The 25,966-nt window shown below is 44.2% G+C and overlaps 1 protein-coding gene across 1 annotated transcript in view; it reads left to right on the forward strand.

Annotated features, from left to right (window-relative positions):
• Positions 1-1,046: 1,046 nt before the first annotated feature.
• Positions 1,047-25,966, forward strand: part of LOC133660497 (IgGFc-binding protein-like) — an 81,520-nt gene continuing 56,600 nt past the window's right edge. Inside the window, exons 1-18 of the mRNA XM_062064035.1 lie at positions 1,047-1,108; positions 1,185-1,333; positions 4,494-5,196; positions 5,304-5,753; positions 7,054-7,217; positions 8,751-8,927; positions 8,997-9,222; positions 10,883-11,128; positions 11,248-11,349; positions 14,092-14,239; positions 15,418-15,538; positions 15,610-15,939; positions 18,240-18,411; positions 20,326-20,423; positions 22,041-22,171; positions 24,340-24,509; positions 24,658-24,872; positions 24,935-25,129. Coding sequence (XP_061920019.1) covers positions 1,060-1,108; positions 1,185-1,333; positions 4,494-5,196; positions 5,304-5,753; positions 7,054-7,217; positions 8,751-8,927; positions 8,997-9,222; positions 10,883-11,128; positions 11,248-11,349; positions 14,092-14,239; positions 15,418-15,538; positions 15,610-15,939; positions 18,240-18,411; positions 20,326-20,423; positions 22,041-22,171; positions 24,340-24,509; positions 24,658-24,872; positions 24,935-25,129 — 3,846 coding nt within the window. The 5' untranslated portion in view covers positions 1,047-1,059. The remainder of the gene's footprint in view (positions 1,109-1,184; positions 1,334-4,493; positions 5,197-5,303; positions 5,754-7,053; positions 7,218-8,750; positions 8,928-8,996; positions 9,223-10,882; positions 11,129-11,247; positions 11,350-14,091; positions 14,240-15,417; positions 15,539-15,609; positions 15,940-18,239; positions 18,412-20,325; positions 20,424-22,040; positions 22,172-24,339; positions 24,510-24,657; positions 24,873-24,934; positions 25,130-25,966) is intronic.

Consider the following 25,966-nt stretch of genomic DNA (forward strand, 5'->3'; position numbering starts at 1 on the left):
GCTCAAGTTGTTGTGTAGCTAGCTTGGCCTTCTAATGTAAGACAATTGGCAATGGACCAGTAAGTTATATAATCCGTTATTATGTTTACAATTAACTGTAGCTTGTAGCGTACCCAGTAGTAGCTAGCTTAGCCTTCTAATGTAAGACGATAGCAGCGCCGTCCTCTGGCAAAATAAAGAAGGATTTTCCGAAAAGTACTTTTAATGGCCGCCTTGGTGCCAACTATTTAATAATAATAATAAAAGTCGGTTAAAAATGTGTTAGTTACTTTCGTAATGTTAGCTGGAGTTGTGGTGTAGCTAGCTTTGCCTTCTAATATAAGACAATAGCAGCGCCGTCCTCTGGCAAAATAAAGAAGGATTAAAGTACTTTTAATGGCCGCCTCGGTGCCAACTATTTATGGCAATGGAAAGACAATAAAACGGTTAGTAATACATGTCAGTTAAATATGTGTTAAAGTTGCCTTTGTAATGTGAGCTGGAGTTGTTGTGTAGCTAGCTTAGCCTTCTAATGTAAGACAATTGGCTATGGACCAGTAAATTATATAACCCGTTATTACGTTTGCGATGTAGCTCGTAGCGTACCAAGTCGCCTTGAGCCTCTATTGTTTACAAGTCGAAGCAGCCAATCAGCAGAGTTATTTACATGATACAGAACCGAAAAGCCCTTTATTGTCAATATACACATATATACGTCCACGATCTAGCATTACAAAATTAGACCCGCTAGAAGTTGAACCTTAGTCAGCATATAGGTCCAGACCTGTACCTCGGCTGGACTTCCTTCCTAGCTATCGTCCGCCCGCGTTATCGCCTCTTTCCTGAGTGCCGACAACAAACCACGGCAAGCCGCTGATCTCGCGATATCATCCGGTATGTTGTGTTGTGGTGAAAGTCCCTCAAAACAGACGGCTGCCGGCACTCACTGTCCATAGTCCACGATCAAAGCAGGAGCACAGAATGCTCACTCAGCGTGAGGACAAGTTCATTCAAGGTTAATTATCCTTTTTGTATCTGCATGATCAAGGTGATTATTGACCACATGATCCACTTCCAGCCATGGAGGTTCATCTTCTCCTGTGCTTGACTGTGGCCGCCCTAGTGCCAGGTACTTACTCCTACAGGAAAGTCACATGATCGTTCATAACTCCTACTAATATGTCCTATTTCTTCTGCTTCTCCAGTGAGCCATGGATGTGCTACAGGAAAGGAGTTCATCACAACCTTTCTCCCCAACTACCAGAATGCTTTATTGACATTCCTTTTTCGAAACGACCATAAACTTGAGTTGGTTCTGACCGACTTGGGCTCCGGGTCCAATGTCCACATTCAGGTCAGAAACGTTGAAAATTTATTTTTTTATCCTGGAGGCAAACTTTGGGTCTCACAGGTCACGATGGTTTCAGTACTTTTGGCCCCCTTGCGGTGACAGGAAGCACACGCAAGCCCGGCAAAAATGATGGAAGGATGATCATTCAGCTGTTTCATCCATCCATCCATCCATCTTCAACCGGGTCACGGGGAAAACAGCTCTAGCAAAGACCCCAGACTTCCTTAAGGTGTATGTTGAGAAGCGTGTGGAAGTCCAAAGGGGGCAAGGCTGGCTCGGTAGTCCGTAAGCAGGCGAGATGTCGGGGGTAGGAGAGAGGCGTCCGAGTCAGTAAGCAGGCGAGATGTCGGGGGTAGGAGAGAGGCGTCCGAGTCCGTAAGCAGGCGAGATGTCGGGGGTAGAAGAGAGGCGTCCGAGTCAGTAAGCAGGCGAGATGTCGGGGGTAGAAGAGAGGCGTCCGAGTCAGTAAGCAGGCGAGATGTCGGGGGTAGGAGAGAGGCGTCCGAGTCCATAAGCAGGCGAGATGTCGGGGGTAGGAGAGAGGCGTCCGAGTCCATAAGCAGGCGAGATGTCGGGGGTAGAAGAGAGGCGTCCGAGTCCGTAAGCAGGCGAGATGTCGGGGGTAGAAGAGAGGCGTCCGAGTCAGTAAGCAGGCGAGATGTCGGGGGTAGGAGAGAGGCGCCCGAGTCCGTAAGCAGGCGAGATGTCGGGGGTAGGAGAGAGGCGTCCGAGTCCGTAAGCAGGCGAGATGTCGGGGGTAGGAGAGAGGCGTCCGAGTCCGTAAGCAGGCGAGATGTCGGGGTAGGAGAGAGGCGTCCGAATCCGTAAGCAGGCGAGATGTCAGGGGTAGGAGAGAGGCGTCCGAGTCCGTAAGCAGGCGAGATGTCGGGGGTAGAAGAGAGGCGTCCGAGTCCGTAAGCAGGCGAGATGTCGGGGGTAGGAGAGAGGCGTCCGAGTCCGTAAGCAGGCGAGATGTGAGGGGTAGGAGAGAGGCGTCCGAGTCCGTAAGCAGGCGAGATGTCGGGGGTAGGAGAGAGGCGTCCGAGTCCGTAAGCAGGCGAGATGTCGGGGGTAGGAGAGAGGCGTCCGAGTCCGTAAGCAGGCGAGATGTCGGGGGTAGGAGAGAGGCGTCCGAGTCCGTAAGCAGGCGAGATGTCGGGGTAGGAGAGAGGCGTCCGAGTCCGTAAGCAGGCGAGATGTCGGGGGTAGAAGAGAAGCGTCCGAGTCCGTAAGCAGGCGAGATGTCAGGGGTAGAAGAGAGGCGTCCGAGTCCGTAAGCAGGCGAGATGTCGGGGGTAGAAGAGAGGCGTCCGAGTCCGTAAGCAGGCGAGATGTCGGGGGTAGGAGAGAGGCGTCCGAGTCCGTAAGCAGGCGAGATGTGAGGGGTAGGAGAGAGGCATCCGAGTCCGTAAGCAGGCGAGATGTCGGGGGTAGGAGAGAGGCGTCCGAGTCCGTAAGCAGGCGAGATGTCGGGGGTAGGAGAGAGGCGTCCGAGTCCGTAAGCAGGCGAGATGTCGGGGGTAGAAGAGAGGCGTCCGAGTCCGTAAGCAGGCGAGATGTCAGGGGTAGAAGAGAGGCGTCCGAGTCCGTAAGCAGGCGAGATGTCGGGGGTAGGAGAGAGGCGTCCGAGTCCGTAAGCAGGCGAGATGTCGGGGGTAGAAGAGAGGCGTCCGAGTCCGTAAGCAGGCGAGATGTCGGGGGTAGGAGAGAGGCGTCCGAGTCCGTAAGCAGGCGAGATGTCGGGGTAGGAGAGAGGCGTCCGAGTCCGTAAGCAGGCGAGATGTCAGGGGTAGGAGAGAGGCGTCCGAGTCCGTAAGCAGGCGAGATGTCGGGGGTAGAAGAGAGGCGTCCGAGTCCGTAAGCAGGCGAGATGTCGGGGGTAGGAGAGAGGCGTCCGAGTCCGTAAGCAGGCGAGATGTGAGGGGTAGGAGAGAGGCGTCCGAGTCCGTAAGCAGGCGAGAGGTCGAGATCCGGGAAGGCAGTAAGAGATCCAGAGGTCCAAAGAGACAAGACACACAGCTTGTGACGAATATGTACGATACAGACGGCTACGTTCTGGCGCTGAGATGCAAGGCGTGCTGGCTTATTGTCAGGTTCAAACACCGAACTATCTATTACACAAGACAAGAAGAAGGAATCAGGCAGAGACAGAGTTCAATTTTGCTCATGGGGAGAAACGTATTGGGGCTGTACACTCAGTTACAGTTTCACCCTACGCTCAAAGGTACAGGCCTACGTGCTCCTCTATTTATTCGGGTGTTCCCTAGTTAACATCACTGAGGCTGCTTCTGAAGCGAGGTGTAATGCAAGCAGCCCCAGTAGACACAATACATGATTATCCAGAATAGAAATGTGCTGACACTCTGGATTTCGCCCTGTCTCTGTTTTGTCTGCGTTGAGGTACTCGATGTCTGTCCTTGGCTGTCAGCAGGCAGGGTCTGGAAACAAACTGCTGATGCGAGTCAACTTGCAATGGAAGATTAAAAGTTGTGTCCCTTTGCACAGATAGAAAAGTACAACTTCAGCACAATTGATGATAACTATAGCAACGGCCTTTAAGCATAAGAGTTGTGTGATAACTTATACATAATTATTCTAACACTTATGAAGCGTGGAGTCTCATCAACGTCTGGTGTGTTAATTTCTGAATGAGCGCAGCTGTGCAGAGGCGTGGCCCCGGCTGGAGAGGCGCGTGCATGGACACGCCCAGCGGACACCTCTCGTGTTGAAGTCACGTCAATCCACTTGCTGTATCAACTCTCCAAAGTGTTAACACTCCTTTTGAACTGCAGACTAGCGAACACTTTTCATCCGAAGCAGGTGTTAGCTTTGCACACGATTCCATAATTGTTGCTATGGGTTGTAAATATTTCTATCAAAGGAAGGCACTGAACCTCCATTGGAATTATTTCAGTTCCGTAACTGGTTGAAGACTTACAGTAGCCTCAAAATAGCATTTCGAATTGTCTCATTAAAGGACTTTGACTAAAAGGTTGTGGCAGGAGCAAATCAAAGAGCTTTAATGGCTGAATGTGAGCTGTGGACCGTAGTTTGCCTCTGCCTGCCCTAGTGCGGGAGTTGTGGTCATTAGTCCTTTCAGATGCAGAGAGTGAATCAGTTCTTTGACTAAAAGTTTCACCAATGACGTCATGTTGATCTGCAGGTTGCTTCACTCGACTTCTCCATGAAGTTGAGCCTCTCGGTAGACGAAAGCCGCTGGGTTTCTCTGCCACTCAGAGCCGAGCTGCGGCAGCAGTTTCTTACCGAAAACTCTGCAATCCGGATCTCATCGAGTGCTGAAATCTCAGTGGTCTCTTTTAACCGGCGGGACAAGTCCGGAGACGGAAGTGTGGTTTCTCCAGTCGGCCAACTGGGCACAGAGTACCTGGTGTACACACCGCAAGGAGGCGCAAAGGGCATGGACAAGGTCTTGGCTATCGTAAATGGCAACAAGCCCAACCGGGTCACCGTCTTACCGAGCGCTGACGTGTCGCTGCGAGGTGGCAGTCGCTGGCAGCGTGGCAAGCCAGTGACCGTCACCCTCTCACCTCACGCATCCTACCTGGTACGGAGTCATAACGCTTGGACGGGCATCATCAGGTCCGAGTTGCCTGTGGCCGTCCTAGCAGGTCACCAGTGTCTGGCCATGGGTTCGGGTTGTGAACACGTCTATGAACAGCTCCCACCTGTGGCCAGTTTGGGAACGGACTACATGGTGCCCAAAACAGGAAGCTGCAAATCCAGAAACTTGGCGGTGGTAGTGGTGGCGGAGGACGACACCGAGGTGACGCTGCACAGAGGCCATCACGCGACCCAGAAACAGTTGAGTTGTTTGAAATATTTCCTGCTCCTTTTACTTCTGCAATGTAAGACATCAGACGTAAAGTATGTCGCAAAATGACACATCCTTCCGGCCAAATCGGGGTTCCAAGTTGACAAAGGTAAATGAGTAAGTGGAAGACTTTCATCAAAGGTTTCTACGCCAACAGGACGCTGAAGACAGCAGGACTGATGAGCGTCCACGAAGTGAAGAACAGTCCACTGGTGGTCCGGAGCAACAAGAAGGTCATGGTGCTCCTTCTCAGCAACAACAAACCTCATGACCCCTTCCTCCTCACCATCACCCCCACCTGCAAGATGGCCACCGACTGGACCCTGCAGACGCTGGGCGGAGGCTTCTCCAGCGCTGTGGCGCTCCTGGCGGAGAGGGAGGGCTCGTCCGGCGTGAAAGTCTGCATGGAGGGACGCTGCCTGTCCCCTCGCTGGAGCAACTTCCTCTCAGACCCACGCTGGGTGTGGTCCAACGTGGCGCTGGGCTCGCACGCCGGTCATGTGACCGTGGAAGGCGGCGCACGAATGGCGGTCTACGGTTATGGTGGGAAGACTCGCCACGGCTATGGAACTGCTGGAGTCTGCTCTAGAGGTGCGCGCGCACACACACACACACACACACACACACACACACACACACACACACACACACACACACACACACACACACACACACACACACACACACACACACACACACACACACACACACACACGTATAGTGGGTCTGGAGGAGAATTTTCCTCATTGCTGTGAGAATCCTGCGTGTGACTCAGAGTTGAGCTTGAACCAAGTGAACCAAGCTCAACTCCGAGCCACACGCAGGATTCTCACAAGGACTACCCGAAATGTGCTCAAAGAACCACCAGCGTTCTAGACTTTAGCTGGAAGACGGAACGGCACTTCTGCTTCCGGTTAAAACCACTAAATGGCAGGACATGCTAACTGTATGCATTTTTACGTTAGCATGTTAGCATGCTCACTTTAAAGTGCTGGCTTTTTGAGCTAATTCTGCAACCGTTTACCTTAGAGTCATTTAACTTGCTTAAAATGCTTTTGTTAGCATGCTAACATTAAAGTGCTAACTTTTTTTTTTAGCTATTTGTACTCTTTTTTCCCTCTAATTCCCCAGCCATACACCTTAGAGTCATATAACTCGGTATGTGTCACTTGTTAACTGTTAGCAGGCAAACGACAGCATGCTAATAAGCTAACTTAAACTTGCTACCTTTTTCATCTAATTTTACACTTTTTATTCTATTTACGCCGCCATACACATTTGAGTCATATAACTTGCTATATGAAACATGCTGACTGATATCATGCTATCGTTAGCACACATGCTAAGTCTTAGCATTTTTATGTAAACATGCTACTGTTTTAGGCTAGTTCTGTGGCTCGTTTTGTACAGTTACACCTAAAACTCACGGATTCAGACACTCGGCACCATCAAATAAGTACGGCGGCTTCCGGCGACCCCCGGCCAGAGGTCCAGGGCACAGATAGCAGGCCTATCAAAATTTCCACGGGAATTTTCAAGTTGATTTTGCAAGTGTTTTACGAAAACTAATTGCATTATGAAAAATCCTTAAAAACTAGCCGCACCGTTTTATAAGCCGCAGGGTTCAAAGCGTCGGAAAAAAGTAGCTACTTATAGTCCGGGAGTTACGGACTACGAGGCCAAATCCCAGCATCTGCACCGAAATACTGTTTTGTTTCCAGAACACTAAAAAAAACGAGGAATCTTCTAATAATAAATGGAGAGTTGCATGTGCTGGACATGCATGATAGTCATGATAGTCATGATGTCATGATAGTCCCATGTAATCATAATGGAAGAAGAGTTCAAATCAACCATGAAGGGAGAGGTTGACGTGGGTTTATTTTGGCAGGCGGCCCTCTTCCTGTGGCCCCTAGGGACCCCTGTGAGGATGTGACATGCAGAGCCAAGGAGCGTTGCGTGGATGGAAAGTGTGTCCACATGTCCACCGCCACCTGCCATGCGGTCGGTGACCCTCACTACCTGACATTTGATGGAAGACGCTACGACTTCCAGGTAAGACTGGACATGACCTTGACCTTGAACGTCAACATTACGACCTTCTTTGCCCTGAGCCAGAACGAGCAACCACCCAAGCGCAGGTTGACACTAATTGATGCAACACATCTTTGGTGTCCGAAAGAATAAGATCGCGGATACAAGCGGCCGAAATGAGTTACCTCAGAAGGGTGGCTGGCATCTCCCTTAGAGATAGGGTGAGAAGTTCAGTCACCCGAGAGAGACTCGGAGTAGAGCCGCTGCTCCTTCGCTTGGAAAGGAGCCAGCTTAGGTGGTTCAGGCATCTCGTGCAGATGCCACACCAGCGTCTCCCTAGGAAGGTCCTCGTTGCACGTCCCACTGGGAGGACCAGGCCAAGGACCAGATGGGGGGTTGGGGGGGATTACATCTCCTCTCTGGCCTGGGAACGCTTCACGTGATGTTGCTGTGACATGTCTGGTCAGCTGATTTCTGCTTGTAGTAGCAGGCTGACAGCGCCATCTGAAGTCCAACCTCTTCAGGACTGTGTCCCAAGTGTGGGAAGGTTGGTACGCCCCCTCGTCCCGGTTCACAGTCTGGGCGGCGCGCTTCCAGATCTCGATGGCTTCTCTGATCCAACGATGTCATTTGTTGCTTTCAGTGCCGATGACATGCGCCTTGTCCCAGTCCACGAGGTGGTTCTCCTTCTTGATATGGCAGACTTCAGTTGTTCTTGATCTGCTTGTCGTCTGGTGGCTCGTGTGCACTCGTTGGACAAACGGGCAGAACCTCAGGAAGAAAGAGCATGAAAAAGAATGTGAAAAGGAAACATCAAAAGCGTGCACGCGAGCCACCAGACGACAAGCAGAACAAGAACAACTTAAGTGTGCCATATCAGACCACGGCAAGAGGGAGAACCCCCGCATGGATCGGGACAAGGCACATGTCATCGGCACTGAGGGCAACAAATACCGTCGTTGGATCAAAGAAGCCATCGAAATTCGGAAGCACGCCGCCCAGACTGTGAACCGGGACGAGGGGGCGTACCAACCTTCCCACACCTGGGACACAGTCCTGAAGAGGTTGGACTTCAGATGGCGCTGTCAGCCTGCTACTACAAGCAGAAATCCGCTGACCAGACATGTCACAGCAACATCACGGGACAACCTCTGAGGAAGGCAACACTTGTGGCTGAAACCGTCAGATACGGAAATAAACACAGGTCTGGCTATAAGAATAACAAAATCGCATAATTTTTTGAAGACCTAATGAACGTTTTTGGATTATTTGTCCATAAAACTTGTTTCTCCATCCCATTTCGCCTGACGGCGCTCAGACACTTGGTAGACGACCCCCACCACTCATCTTTGTAACACAGCCTCGTGTTCTGGGAGCTACTATGAACGTCATGACCTGTGTATCAAAACCACTAAGTCGCATTGACTGCTTTCTGGTTCCAAGTGCTTTACAGACTGTGTGCAAAAACCTCCAAGCAGTGTTTCCTAAACATCTAACCTCTCTGTTGTTGCCGATCGTTCTGGACTTCCAATGTGGCTCTGTGATGTTTTCCAGGGCTCCTGCACCTACATTATGACAACACTAGCAGAGAAGGTACCTGGCCTCCTGCCTTTCACTGTGACCACAAAGAATGACCATCGAGGAAACCGTCGGGTTTCCTTTGTGAGGACTGTAACTGTGGACGTTCATGAGCATACAATTATCATTGGCAGACAGACAAAACAGGTTCAGGTAAGGCCCTAGGTAAAAAAAAGTCATAGAATAAAGCTACATTATTATAACTTGTGGTTGCATTTTCAGGTCAATGGTGAACTTCAGTACCTGCCAGTCAGGTTGTTAAATGGGAAGGTCACTGTGAAGCGTAGCGGAAGCTATGCTGTTCTCAGAACTGACTTTGGTCTGACTGTAAAATATGACTGGAACATGAGGCTTTACATTACAGTACCATCCTCCTATTATAAACACTTAGGAGGACTCTGTGGAAACTACAACGGAGAAGCAGCAGATGACCTGCCTGAGCCAAAAGGTAAGCAGGAAACCCAGGACCAGAACTTGGAGGTAACGCTCCACTTGATAACTCAAATCAGTTTTATTTATACCAATTCACAAGAGAAGTTTTCTGTACACACATCGAGCAGGCCTACAAACCCACACACCTGGGATAGTCACATGACTGCCATATGATAACCACTCCTAAATGTTTCCAACATGTCACTTAGGGACGTGATGAGTTCAAGTCAAGCACAAAGCTGTATAGGACACCCCTCCATCTTTTTCCGCCTATTTGAGGTTGGGTCACAAGGGCAGCAGCCTAAGCAGAGAAACCCAGACTTCCCTCTTCCAGGCCACTTTGTCCAGTTCCTTCCAGGAGATCGTGAGGCGTTCCCGGGCCAGCTGAGTGACATTGTCTCTCCAAAGTGTCCTCGGTCTTCCTGGAGGTCTCCTACTGGTCAGAAATGCCCTGAACATCTCCCCAGGGAGGCGTCTGATGGGCATCCTGTCTAGATCCCCGAGCCAGCTCCTCTAACTTGTTTCAATGTGGAGGAGCAGCGATTTAACTCCAATTCTCTCATGAATGACAGAGCTCCCCACCTTCTCATCTCCTTTTGGTCACTACCCAAAGCTCATGGCCATAGGTGAGGGTAAGAATGTAGAACCAGTAAACTGATATATTCGCTTTCCGGCTTAGTTCCCTTTACCACAACAAACCAATGCAAAGTCAGTCTGTTGGTCTTATGAGCCATTCTTACCTCACATGAAGAAGACTCAAAGGTAATTGAACGCCTCCACTTTCTGTAAGATCTCCTCTTGTACCCTGTGCAAATGTCAAGAGTATAGAGCTGACCCCTCCCCGGCCAGGACAAAAACCACAATTGCTCAACCAGAATCTGAGGTATGTCTATCCGGCAGAACCTCCTCTCTAGTCTCTCTGAATAGACCTTACCAGAGGAGTATGATCCTAAGATAGTTGGAACACTGGTGGTCTCCCTTCTTAAAAAGAAGAGCCACTGTCCCAATCTGCTAATCCACAGGCACTGCCCCTTATGTCTATGCAATGCTGTGGAGTCTCGTAAACCAGGACATACCACAACATCCAAAGACTTAAGGAATTCTGGACGGATCCTTCCCAAGAGCCCTTCCATTAAATAACTTTTTGACAACCTCTGCAAACTCATCCCCAGAGAAGGGAGAGCTTAGTAGTGTCCCCAGGCATTGGATCCTTTTTAGGAAGTTGCGTATATGGGATTGAGGAAGTCTTCGAAATATTGATTCAATGGGTCCTCAACATTCCAAGTCGAGGTCAGCAGCACACCAATTCCACTACACATGGTGTTCATGGTGCACTGCTTCCCCTTCCTGAGACAGACGGGAAGTCGCTCTCCGTGGCTTCTGCAAACAAAAAGTTTTTGCCTTGACAACTGCCAATGTACCTGTCAGCTGCATCCGGAGTCCAAAGGGCCACCTTGTTGTACCTTAATGACTGTCGTTGTGCATCCCAAAAAGGTGAAACCGTTCTTGTTAGAGCATGCCTCTACCTTAGAGCGTCACCATCCCCTCAGACTTGAGCTGTCCTACATAGTGTGTGAGCATAAAACTGTTGAAGGCTGCTTGAATTCATCACTTTTATTGTTTTTTCTCAACGGTTGAGTTAAGACAAGACGGAACTTTCCTTTTTTCTCTTGCAGGCTCTCACGTGTCAACAGTCTTGAAAATGATTCAGCAGTGGAAAGGGAAAGATTCTGATCTGTTCTGTCACGATAACTGTGGTGGACGCTGCCCCACATGTTCACCAGACAAGCAGGTCTACTTCCGACACCCTGACAAATGTGGAATACTGACGCAGGCGGATGGACCCTTTTCCTCCTGCCACAAACGGGTCAACCCCTTGTTGTACCAGGACAACTGTGTCTACGATGTCTGCATCAATAAGGGTGACGCACAAAAGGATTGAAATATTTTGCTTTGCTTTCTTTTCATCCGCTTGCTGCGCCACGTCAAAACATCTTGAGATTTTTCCGTATGTGAAATGTGTTGACTTGGTTGTTTCCAGGCGCAAGACAGCTTCTCTGTGATAACCTGAAAAGTTATAACGACGCCTGTCTGTCAGAGGGTGTTCAAGTCAGCCCCCAGTGGAGAATGATCTCAAACTGCCGTAAGTCAATTTGTCATTTTGACGTAATGATAAACTTCGACACAATCTGTTTTGGCTCATTTGGATTGAATTGATTGATTATTTTCTAAAGGAAATTGTGATAGAAAGAACATTTTATTTTATTGATTTGTCCTGAGTTCAATCCCGGGCTCGGGATCTTTCTGCGTGGAGTTTGCATGTTCTCCCCGTCACTGCGTGGGTTCCCTCCGGGTACTTCGGCTTCCTCCCACCTCCAAAGACATGCACCTGGGGATAGGCCCCTCCCACCTCCAAATACATGCACCTGGGGATAGGCCCCTCCCACCTCCAAAGACATGCACCTGGGGATAGGTTGATTGGCAACACCAAATGGTCCCTAGTGTGTGAATGTGAGTGTGATTGTTGTCTGTCTATCTGTGTTGGCCATGCGATGAGGTGGTGACTTGTCCAGGGTGTACCCCGCCTTCCGCCCGAATGCAGCTGAGATAGGCTTCAGCAACCCCCGCGACTCCGAAAGGGACAAGCGGTAGAAAATGGATGCATGGATGGATGATTCGTTCTATTGCCTGTTCTCGTGTCAAGTTGAAACTGTAGTGCCTCTGGCCTTGCCACCTTTCTCCCGGACTGAAAGTCGACGTGGGTGTGTGAAAGATGAAGTGTGATGCGGGTTACGCACGTTGAACATGGACTTCTTTTACTTGACAAACAAACTTCCCAACAGGTTCTGCAGCAGTGTCTACCTGTGGGGAGACTCGATCCAAACGATATCTCGCTCCCTTGTGTGCCCCCTAACAGCCATCTTTGTGCCTCCCAGGGCTGCCCCCTTGTAAGGGTTGTCAACTTCTTTGCCCTAGAATTGTTCCTACAGCCTACTGGCTGTTAATGAGTACCCAATGTGGCCCAGCCAGTGGTAAAGCTTGGGTCACAGAGCCAATTAACCCTCTACCTACGTCTGACCTCGGTTCTGGTCCGACAGAGGGCTTTGGTGTTTTATCTTCAGCTGAAATACGACAATGAAATTACGTTTTCCTTTTAGGTTTGCTGATATATTTTCAGAAACGTGCTTTTAAAATAATCAATCAATCAATCAATGTTTATTTATATAGCCCTAAATCACAAGTGTCTCAAAGGGCTGTACAAGCCACAACGACATCCTCGGTACAGAGCCCACATACGGGCAAGGAAAAACTCACCCCAGTGGGACGTCGGTGAATGACTATGAGAAACCTTGGAGGGGACCGCATATGTGGGTAACCCCCCCCCTCTAGGGGAGACCGAAAGCAACGGATGTCGAGTGGGTCTGACATAACATTGTGAAAGTCCAGTCCACAGTGGATCCAACACATCAGCGGGGGTCCAGTCCACAGCGGGGCCAACAGGAAACCATCCCGAGCGGAGACGGGTCAGCAGCGCAGAGATGTCCCCAACCGATGTACAGGCTAGTGGTCCACCCGGGGTCCCGGCTCTGGACAGCCAGCACTTCATCCATGGCCACTGGACCTATGCAACTCCCCCTCGCAAGGGACAGGGGAGAAGAGGAGAGAAGAAAAGAAACGGCAGATCAACTGGTCTAAAAAAGGGGGGGTCTATTTAAAGGCTAGATTATACAAATGAGTTTTAAGATGGGACTTAAATGCTTCTACTGAGGTAGCATCTCTAACTGTTACCGGGAGGGCATTCCAGAGTACTGGAGCCCGAATAGAAAACGCTCTAAAATAACTGGTTTCGGTGGTATGGGATGGAAACACGATGGGTTCAGAGTTTGAATCCTTAGCTTCTTAGTTTCTTCATTAATCTGTGGGTGCTGAGTTTGCCCTGTTGTTCGTCTTCCCACATCATTGTTTGAAATATGCTCCTGGCTAACTAACTACAGGGGCCGACTACTGGCTGATTTACTGCTGTTACTACATGCTTCGTCTTTCTTCTTTATGGAGCTAATTAGTTGTCTGTTTACCTGCTCCTGTCCCCTGGTATTTGTCCATTTATCTCCTCACATGCTTCGTCTGAGGACGTTTGTGATAGTCAGTGGAATTATCTTGCTGCTAATCTTGCTGCTAATAGCAGGCTAACAGCGGCTTGGGATATTGCTAGAGGAGGTCATAAAAAAAGGAGTCCACTCAGGCTGTCTGTATCTTTTTGACCGATTGTCAACGGAATGATTGTACTCAGTGAATCCGGGTCACGGCACCAATTTGTTGAAATGCTGAGTTGTTTGTTTGAACAGCTCGTGGGGGAGAAGTCAACAAGGGGTCCCAATGAGAGTTTTACATAATCGTATTAAGGACGATAATGCAAAAAGTTCAGCGCGAGTCTGAGGAAGAGTGTGTTCACTGAGTTGACAAGATCCGCATTGATCCGTTTCTTCTGACCCGGAAGCTATCATTGTAACTGAGCTACTGTGTTGAACAATTTCCCTTGTGGATCATTTAAGTTTGTCTAAGTCGAGAAGTCGAGAATAAAGCGTATAGAAGTGGATAATATTAGAGTAGTATTTTACACAAATTTAGAAAGTTAGCCGTTTCAAAAGTGTTCCGTTTGTAGACCCTGGTTCAAAGATACTCCATGCTAACAAGACTCCACGTCTTCCTGTCACCGCGTCTGTGATTGGTAGACACAGAACTACAATATGGTTCATAGCACTTCTGCAGGATTTTAGTCTCAATTCAACAGTTCTTTCTTACGTTCAGAAGTCCAGCAGAGTTCTGACGATATTCCTCGTCTTTTCCAAGACTTCTCCTGAAAATTCTCCTTGTTCCTTCCTAGCCCTCACCTGCCCACCAGGGAGCCACTACGAAGCCTGTGGCCCAGCTTGTCCTGCTTCCTGCGGCTCCACAGACGGCGACACGCCTTGTGACGCACCCTGCGAGGAGGGGTGTCAGTGCAATGATGGACTCGTACTTAACGGAGACAGGTATTTGTGTTTTTTAATCAAGCACTGTTGGCTTCCAGAGGCCATATTCCAAACTTACATTGACAAACACATGTCCAGTCCACCATTTTGGACCAGGTTGGTTGCAACAGCCCAATTTTTGTTTCATCTGACATCACATGGACAAAGATAAGACCTTCTGGAGGAAAGTTCTGTGGTCAGATGACACAAAAATGGAGCTGTTTGGCCACAATACCCAGCAATATGTTTGGAGTAGAAAAGGTGAGGGCTTTAATCCCTGGAACACCAGCCCTACCGTCAAGCATGGTGGTGGTAGTATTATGCTCTGGGCCTGTTTTGCTGCCAATGGAACTGCTGCTTTAAATGTGACAATGAAAAAGGGAGGATTAGCTCCAAATTCTTCAGGACAAGCTAAAACCATCAGCCCGGAGGTTGGGTCTTGGGCGCAGTTGGGTGTTCCAACAGGACAATGACCCCAAACACACCTCAAAAGTGGTAAAGGAATGGCTAAATCAGGCTAGAATGAAAGTTTTAGAATGGCCTTCCCAAAGTCCTGACTTAAAGGTGTGGACAATGCTGAAGAAACAAGTCCATGTCAGAAAACCAACACATTTAGCTGAACTGCACCAATTTTGTCAAGAGGAATTTGACCACCACATGTATGTATGTATGTATTCTTCAGCACTATAAATAGGTGTGCTCTATGAGGAATAGTCGGCATCCTTCCGTCTCGTTACACGATGGGATAGATCCAAAAAGGGGTTGGTGGTCTCACTGGGATGGTCCCTCCCATGGACGGAGATGGCCCCTGGCACCTGTTTCCTTCGCCAATCGGACCTCTCCAGTGGACCTACATGGCCTGCGCATGGAACTATGGAGGGCAAGCTGTTGTCCAGGCAGCAAGCCCCCCCCCCTCTCCGCATGGCTGGTGGATCCAAGTGGATCACATCAAACCGCCTTCAGGACTCCGGCTCCTGATTTCCTGTCGGGGTTTACTCCCTTAGCCTTACCCTCAAGTGGCTTGACCGCAAGGCAGCAGTGGTTTTGAGATGGAAGATTTCCTTCTCCTAGATGGGCTGCCTTACCAGGTTTACGAGCCCCGTCTGCCCGAATGCGGCAGGTAGCACGGGGGTACATCTTACCCGTGGCGGTAGAAGCCCGACCTGACTAGCAAATAATAACCAGTGAAATGTTTTCAGGTGTGTCCCTCAGTCTAGCTGCGGATGTCGGCATCAGGACCAATATCAGCCCTCAGGCAGCAGTTTCTGGGCAGACAGCAGTTGTTCCAGCAGGTGTCGCTGCCTCCAAGGCAGTGTGAAGGTAGAAGAGGAGACATTGAAACCTGGCTGAAGTCTTCTTTTCATTTGTTTTGACCCTCATTTCCCGTCTAGTGCACACCGGTGGGCTGCAAGAAGAGCGAGCACTGTGCCCTGAAGGCGGGCGTGAGAGACTGCTACCCACTTTCCTACGCCACCTGCCAGGCGGTGGGAGACCCGCACTACCGGACCTTTGACAATCGGCGCTTTGACTTCCAGGGCACTTGCACCTACATCCTGTCCCAACACACGGCAGGTCCACACCAGGACCTGGTACCCTTTCAGGTGCTGGTCCAGAACGAGAACAGAGGCGGCAACAAAGGCGTGTCCTACACCAAGTCCGTGTCCCTGACTGTCCTTGGCCACACGGTCAGCATGAGTCGTGGCAGCCCGGGTAAAGTACTGGTAAGTCATCCTACTGAGAAATTGGAATTTTGTTACCAAGAAAGACATGGTACCATTGCCTCACTTTCAGTACAGCACCACCTTATTTATGAACTCCACCCACTTTGTGAGCAGCTCGTGACACCAAACTCTTGTTTCCCAAGTCCTGCTCGCCAGTTTGCTGCTTGCTCACCCCAAGACAGCACATTCACGTGCATCCATCTTCTTCTCTTTTTGAATCCATTTAGGCTCTTTATTGTTGATGACCTTGCACACCACTTTAGTTTTCTACTTACACTTTATTGACAAAAGTATTTGGCCACCTGCCTTGACTCACATATGACCTTGAAGTGCCATCCCATTCCTAACCCATAGACCTTTTGCAGCTATTACAGCTTCAACTCTTCTGGGAAGGCTATCCACTTATTACATGTTGTTATGAAGGTGCCTGTTACTACATTATATATGTACTTATTACATATTGTTATGAAGGTGTCTGTTACTACATGATATACATACTTGCAGTGTGTATATTGTACATATTACATATTGTTATGAAGGTGTCTGTTACTACATTATATATATACTTATTACATATTGTTATGAAGGTGTCTGTTACTACATTATATATATACTTATTACATATTGTTATGAAGGTGTCTGTTACTACATGATATACATACTTGCAGTGTGTATATTGTACATATTACATATTGTTATGAAGGTGTCTGTTACTACATTATATATATACTTATTACATATTGTTATGAAGGTGTCTGTTACTACATGATATACATACTTGCAGTGTGTATATTGTACATATTACATATTGTTATGAAGGTGTCTGTTACTACATTATATATATACTTATTACATATTGTTATGAAGGTGTCTGTTACTACATTATATATATACTTATTACATATTGTTATGAAGGTGTCTGTTACTACATTATATATATACTTATTACATATTGTTAAGAAGGTGTCTGTTACTACATTATATATATACTTATTACATATTGTTATGAAGGTGTCTGTTACTACATTATATATATACTTATTACATATTGTTAAGAAGGTGTCTGTTACTACATTATATATATACTTATTACATATTGTTATGAAGGTGTCTGTTACTACATGATATACGTACTTGCAGTGTGTATATTGTACATATTACATATTGTTATGAAGGTGTCTGTTACTACATTATATATATACTTATTACATATTGTTATGAAGGTGTCTGTTACTACATTATATATATACTTATTACATATTGTTAAGAAGGTGTCTGTTACTACATTATATATATACTTATTACATATTGTTAAGAAGGTGTCTGTTACTACATTATATATATACTTATTACATATTGTTATGAAGGTGTCTGTTACTACATTATATATATACTTATTACATATTGTTAAGAAGGTGTCTGTTACTACATTATATATATACTTATTACATATTGTTAAGAAGGTGTCTGTTACTACATTATATATATACTTATTACATATTGTTAAGAAGGTGTCTGTTACTACATTATATATATACTTATTACATATTGTTATGAAGGTGTCTGTTACTACATGATATACATACTTGCAGTGTGTATATTGTACATATTACATATTGTTATGAAGGTGTCTGTTACTACATTATATATATACTTGCAGTGTGTATATTGTACATATTACATATTGTTATGAAGGTGTCTGTTACTACATTATATATATACTTGCAGTGTGTATATTGTACATATTACATATTGTTATGAAGTTGTCTGTTACTACATTATACATATACTTGCAGTGTGTATATTGTACATATTACATATTGTTATGAAGGTGTCTGTTACTACATTATATATATACTTGCAGTGTGTATATTGTACATATTACATATTGTTATGAAGGTGTCTGTTACTACATTATATATATACTTGCAGTGTGTATATTGTACATATTACATATTGTTATGAAGGTGTCTGTTACTACATGATATATATACTTGCAGTGTGTATATTGTACATATTACATATTGTTATGAAGGTGTCTGTTACTACATGATATATATATACTTGCAGTGTGTATATTGTACATATTACATATTGTTATGAAGGTGTCTGTTACTACATGATATATATACTTGCAGTGTGTATATTACATATTGTTATGAAGGTGTCTGTTACTACATTATATATATACTTGCAGTGTGTATATTACATATTGTTATGAAGGTGTGTGTATCTTGGACACCTTCCATTCAAACACCGCCAGGTGTGAGTTCATGATTCCTTGGGTTTGCTTGCTGCAGCTGAACAGCCGAGTCATCAATTTGCCGTACATCACCGACAACGGCGAGCTGTCCTTGTTTCGTAGAGGCTACTTCGCCATGGCAACCACTTCTTTTGGTTTGACTCTCAAGTTCAACTGGAACAGCCATGTTGCTCTGACGCTTCCCAGCTCCTACGCCTCAGCCACGTCTGGTAGGAACACTCACTCATCAGGAACATCTTGGTAGGAACATTCTGGTAGGAACTTTCACTCATCAGGAACATCTTGGTAGGAACATTCTGGTAGGAACATTCACTCATCAGGAACATTCACTCATCAGGAACATCTTGGTAGGAACATTTTGGTAGGAACATTCACTCATCAGGAACATCTTGGTAGGAACATTCTGGTAGGAACATTCACTCATCAGGAACATTCACTCATCAGGAACATCTAGGTAGGAACATTCTGGTAGGAACATTCACTCATCAGGAACATTCACTCATCAGGAACATCTTGGTAGGAACATTCTGGTAGGAACATTCACTCATCAGGAACATTCACTCATCAGGAACATCTTGGTAGGAACATTCTGGTAGGAACATTCACTCATCAGGAACATTCACTCATCAGGAACATTTTGGTAGGAACATTCACTCAACAGGAACATTCACTCATCAGGAACATCTTGGTAGGAACATTCTGGTAGGAACATTCACTCATCAGGAACATTCACTCATCAGGAACATCTAGGTAGGAACATTCTGGTAGGAACATTCACTCATCAGGAACATCTAGGTAGGAACATTCTGGTAGGAACACTCACTCATCAGGAACATCTAGGTCGGAACATTCTGGTAGGAACACTCACTCATCAGGAACAGCTAGGTAGGAACATTCTGGTAGGAACATTCACTCATCAGGAACATCTAGGTAGGAACATTCTGGTAGGAACATTCACTCATCAGGAACATCTAGGTAGGAACATTCTGGTAGGAACATTCACTCATCAGGAACATCTAGGTAGGAACATTCTGGTAGGAACATTCACTCATCAGGAACATCTAGGTTGGAACATTAACTCATCAGGAACATCTAGGTAGGAACATTCTGGTAGGAACATTCACTCATCAGGAACATTCACTCATCAGGAACATCTTGGTAGGAACATTCTGGTAGGAACATTCACTCATCAGGAACATTCACTCATCAGGAACATCTAGGTAGGAACATTCTGGTAGGAACATTCACTCATCAGGAACATTCACTCATCAGGAACATCTAGGTAGGAACATTCTGGTAGGAACATTCACTCATCAGGAACATCTAGGTAGGAACATTCTGGTAGGAACATTCACTCATCAGGAACATTCATGTTTGGGCCGCCATGTGGTGTTTCTTTGAGTGTAAACCAGGCGTGCCCAAACAAGTCAAAGCCTGCCAGGGATTATTTTGGTATTTTTCACCTTCAAAAGCCGCACATTTATACATTCTTCTTGTCAAGTATTTATAAAAATGCAATTTGGGGCAAAATGTCACGTGATTGCTAAAGAGCTAAAGCCAAAGTGAAATGCTAGCATTTAGCTTGCTGGGCAGATAGCGTCAAATAACAAAAAGTATGAGCAAAACAGGCAAAAAAAAATAGTTCCAATGCTAACATGCTAACAATAACATGCTTACAGTTTGTGTTAGTGTAATACAGAAATATGCTAAATACCTGCTGAATTAGCTAAAATAGCTAGCATGCCAGTTTTAGCAAGCCAAAATGCTAACTGTAACATGTGTTAAGTACAACAATATATTAATTACTCTGATGTGTGCACTGGAAAAAATGTGTTGAAAATGCTACGGTGGTACGCTAACGTTAGCGTGCATCGAATATCTTAATTGTGTTGGTTTTCTGACATGGACTTGTTTCTTCAGCATTGTCCACACCTTTAAGTCAGGACTTTGGGAAGGCCATTCTAAAACCTTCATTCTAGCCTGATTTAGCCATTCCTTTACCACTTTTGAGGTGTGTTTGGGGTCATTGTGCTGTTGGAACACCCAACTGCGCCCAAGACCCAACCTCCGGGCTGATGGTTTTTGGAAGGGGCTAGGATGGTGATCTGTGTTGCCCTCCTCAGGTCTGTGTGGGAACTACAACGCAGATCCAGCGGACGACATGCGGCAAGCCGACGGCGGTCAGGCCGAGCACGCCACCGCGCTGGGACACAGCTGGAAGGTGACACTTTTTGACTTTTACTCACACTTATTTACTTTCTTTTTGCACATGTCAACACATTGTTACCATGGTTTATTGTGTGAACGCTCCAAACATGATTTATTGTGTGAACGCTCCAAACATGGTTTATTGTGTGAACGCTCCAAACATGGTTTATTGTGTGAACGCTCCAAACATGATTTATTGTGTGAACGCTCCAAACATGGTTTATTGTGTGAACGCTCCAAACATGGTTTATTGTGTGAACGCTCCAAACATGATTTATTGTGTGAACGCTCCAAACATGATGTATTGTGTGAACGCTCCAAACATGATTTATTGTGTGAACGCTCCAAACATGATTTATTGTGTGAACGCTCCAAACATGATTTATTGTGTGAACGCTCCAAGCATGATTTATTGTGTGAACGCTCCAAACATGATTTATTGTGTGAACGCTCCAAACATGATTTATTGTGTGAACGCTCCAAACATGATTTATTGTGTGAACGCTCCAAACAAGATTTATTGTGTGAACGTTCCAAACATGATTTATTGTGTGAACGCTCCAAACATGATGTATTGTGTGAACGCTCCAAACATGATTTATTGTGTGAACGCTCCAAACATGATTTATTGTGTGAACGCTCCAAACATGATTTATTGTGTGAACGCTCCAAACATGATTTATTGTGTGAACGCTCCAAACATGATATATTGTGTGATATATGTATGTATATATGTTTATATGTAAATATATGTATGTATGTATATGTATATACATATATACATAAACACATACATACATACATACACACATATATACACACACATTTATATGTGTATATATATATGTATATGTATGTATATATATACATATGTATATACACTGTACATATGTATATATGTATGTATATATGTATATATACGTATATGTATGTATACTGTATATGTTTATATATACATATATGTATGTATGTATATACAAACATACACACATATACACACACATTTATGTGAGTGTATGTGTATATATATATATATATATATATATATATATATATATATATATATATATATATATATGTATATGTATATATGTAGTTTGAACACCCCTTTTGTAAAGTAAATGTTTATATGTAAAATAATGATAATTAAAAAAATACTACCAATAATAATACTTATATAAATACCAATGAAAATAAAAATTACGATAATGATAATAATGAATGTAATATTAATAATAGTGATAATAATAATATTAATAATAATAATAATAATAATAATGAAATGTGTGTTTGTTTATTCGTAAATTAATAATAATAATACTAATGCTGCTACTAATCATAATGATAATACAATATTAGTAATAATAATAATGAAAATAATAATGAAAATAATAATGATGATAATGATAATAATGAAGGTAATACTAATAATAGTAATGATAATAATATTGATAATAACATTAATAAAAAGTGTGTTTGTTTATTTATAATTGAATAATAATAATAATGCTGCTACCAATAATATTAATAATAATAATTCATCAAGGTTCCAGACGACGCCAAAGAGGAATGACAGACAGGTGTTGCCATGACGACTAAAGCGCGCTTGTTTTATTTGACTTGAGTGCAGGCGGGAGGAGACCCGGGCTGCACCAGCGACTGTCCTGCGGGCACGTGTCCCCACTGCCACCCTGCACTGGTACTGCACTACCAGCAGGGGCGCTACTGTGGCATCATGGCCGACACCTCCGGTCCCTTCAGGTGCTTTGTCCCGCTCCCTCTCCTTCTCCTTCTCCGCCACACTTCACTCAAACACTACCTAACTACTGTGTCAACATACTAACCTTTAAAGACCTAACCTTTCACATTTGGACCGATACGGTACCGATGACCACACACTTTTGTGTGTGTTCATGTGTTCATAGGCGATACGTGTCCAAAATGAGCCGATTATGATACCTTGTGGTATATTGTGTTGTGCGGTGGCACTTCCAGCACATTAGGTGGCAGCACTGTTTGAGCTATTACCAAGAGGTTGAATGTGTTGTGTTATGTCGCGCCCCACGAGGTGTTTGTACTGTAAGTGTTGTGCTTACTACACACACCAGCTGGTTGCAGCGTTCATCTCAGGTGGAGTTTTCTCTACCACATTTGGAGGTGTTGAAATTGCCAAGTAAAAACGCTAATGCTAATAGTAGCATGTCAATGGTAAATACAGTGTATATTTGCATGAAGCTAGCGCATTTTAGCATGTATCGCCACATTAAAAATTGTTAATGCTAATAATCGCTAGCATGTATCGCCACATAAAAAATTGTTAATGCTAATAATCACTAGCATGTATCGCCACATTAAAAATTATTAATGCTAATAATCACTAGCATGTATTGCCACATTAAAAATGGCTAATGCTAATAAATGCTAGCATGTATCACCACGTTAAAAATTATTAATGCTAATAATCACTAGCATGTATCGCCACAATAAAAATTGTTAATGCTAATAATCCGTAGCATGTATCGCCACATTAAAAATTATTAATGCTAATAATCACTATCATGTATTGCCACATTAAAAATGGCTAATGCTAATAATTGCTAGCATGTATCGCCACGTTAAAAATTATTAATGCTAATAATCACTAGCATGTATCGCCACATTAAAAATTGTTAATGCTAATAATCCGTAGCATGTATCGCCACATTAAAAATTGTTAATGCTAATAATCACTAGCATGTATCGCCACATTAAAAATTGCTAATGCTAATAATCGCTAGCATGTATCGCCACATTAAAAATTGTTAATGCTAATAATCCGTAGCATGTATCGTCACATTAAAAATTATGAATGCTAATAATCACTAGCATGTATTGCCACGTTAAAAATTGCTAATGCTAATAATCGCTAGCATGTATCGCCACATTAAAAATTATTAATGCTAATAATCAATAGCATGTATCGCCACATTAACAATTGCTAATGCTAATAATCACTAGCATGTATCGCCACATTAAAAATTGCTAATGCTAATAATCACTAGCATGTATCGCTACATTAAAAATTGCTAATGCTAATAATCGCTAGCATGTATCGCCACATTGAAAATTATTAATGCTAATAATCAATAGCATGTATCGCCACATTAACAATTGCTAATGCTAAGAATCACTAGCATGTATCACCATATTAAAATTGCTAATGCTAATAATCACTAGCATGTATCGCCACATTAAAAATTGCTAATGCTAATAATCGCTAGCATGTATCGCCACATTAAAAATGGTTAATGCTAATAATCCGTAGCATGTATCGTCACATTAAAAATTATGAATGCTAATAATCACTAGCATGTATTGCCACATTAAAAATGGCTAATGCTAATAATTGCTAGCATGTATCGCCACATTAAAAATTATTAATGCTAATAATCACTAGCATGTATCGCCACATTAAAAATTGTTAATGCTAATAATCCGTAGCATGTATCGTCACATTAAAAATTATGAATGCTAATAATCACTAGCATGTATCGCCACATTAAAAATTGCTAATGCAAATAATCGCTAGCATGTATCGCCACATTAAAAATTATGAATGCTAATAATCACTAGCATGTATCGCCACATTAAAAATTGTTAATGCTAATAATCCGTAGCATGTATCGTCACATTAAAAATTATGAATGCTAATAATCACTAGCATGTATCGCCACATTAAAAATTGCTAATGCTAACAATCACTAGCATGTATCGCCACATTAAAATGTGTTAATGCTAATAATTGCTAGCATGTATCGCCACATTAACAATTGCTAATGCTAATAATCGCTAGCATGTATCGCCACGTCAAAAATTGCTAATGCTAATCATCAGTAGCATGCTAGCTCCTAGCAATATCCTTCATAAAGTGTAGTGTTTGGTCCACACAGCCAATGTCACGACAAACTGGATCACGCCCACTTCCTGGCAGACTGCGTCTACGATATGTGCGCCTTCAAAGGCCACGCCTCCGCCCTATGCAACAGCCTATCAGCTTTCAGCGCTACGTGTCAGGAGGCCGGCGCCATCTTGGAGACATGGAGGACGCCAGAGTTTTGTCGTAAGAAAACCTTTTCATTCCTCACACCTGAACATCAAATATTTATACTGTTGAAATATATATACTGTATATACTGTTCAAATATATATACTGTATATACTGTTGAAATATATATAGTGTATATACAGTTTGACTCTCATGTGTGCAGCGCCCTCGTGTGGCGCCAACAGTCACTACCAGGTGTGTGCGCCGCCCTGCCAGCTCACCTGCAGCGGCCCGGCTCCCCCTGAGGGTTGTGACGACAACTCCCCCTGCCTGGAGGGCTGCGTGTGCGACCAGGGCTTCCTGCTGAGTCACGACCGCTGTCTTCCTCTGGCCGAGTGCGGCTGTCACCACCTGGGACGCTACTACACACGTGCACAGGTACGCTCCCTCGCCCGCCCGTGCCACACCTCGCCGCCGCTCACGCTCCTCCTCCCCCTCAGGTGTTCCACCCCGACATGTCATGTGACACTCGCTGCGTGTGCGGAGACAGCGGGCAGGTGATGTGTGACTCGGACTTCCGCTGCCCGCATGGCGAGGAATGTGTCGTGGCGGACGGCGAGGCCTCGTGTGCGCCCACCAGCGTCACTTCCTGTTTTGTCTACGGGCTGACATCAGTCCGATCCTTTGATGGACAGGTAGAGTACTTCTTTTATCACCTTTTTACTAATAAACTTGTTTTATCACCTTTTTACTAATAAACTTGTTCTATCACCTTTTTACTAATAAACTTCTTTTATCACCTTTTTACTAATAAACTTGTTTTATCACCTTTTTACTAATAAACTTCTTTTATCACCTTTTTACTAATAAACTTCTTTTATCACCTTTTTACTAATAAACTTGTTCAATCACCTTTTTACTAATAAACTTCTTCTATCACCTTTTTACTAATAAACTTCTTTTATCACCTTTTTACTAATAAACTTCTTCTATCACCTTTTTACTAATAAACTTGTTGTATCACCTTTTTACTAATAAACTTCTTTTATCACCTTTTTACTAATAAACTTCTTCTATCACCTTTTTACTAATAAACTTGTTTTATCACCTTTTTACTAATAAACTTCTTCTATCACCTTTTTACTAATTAACTTCTTTTATCACCTTTTTACTAATAAACTTGTTTTATCACCTTTTTACTAATAAACTTGTTGTATCACCTTTTTACTAATAAACTTCTTTTATCACCTTTTTACTAATAAACTTCTTCTATCACCTTTTTACTAATAAACTTGTTTTATCACCTTTTTACTAATAAACTTCTTCTATCACCTTTTTACTAATTAACTTCTTTTATCACCTTTTTACTAATAAACTTGTTTTATCACCTTTTTACTAATAAACTTGTTTATCACCTTTTTACTAATAAACTTCTTCTATCACCTTTTTACTAATAAACTTCTTCTATCACCTTTTTACTAATAAACTTCTTTTATCACCTTTTTACTAATAAACTTCTTCTATCACCTTTT

The sequence above is a fragment of the Entelurus aequoreus genome, linkage group LG11 (assembly GCF_033978785.1).
Source record: "Entelurus aequoreus isolate RoL-2023_Sb linkage group LG11, RoL_Eaeq_v1.1, whole genome shotgun sequence".
Classification (NCBI taxonomy): Eukaryota; Metazoa; Chordata; class Actinopteri; order Syngnathiformes; family Syngnathidae; genus Entelurus; species Entelurus aequoreus.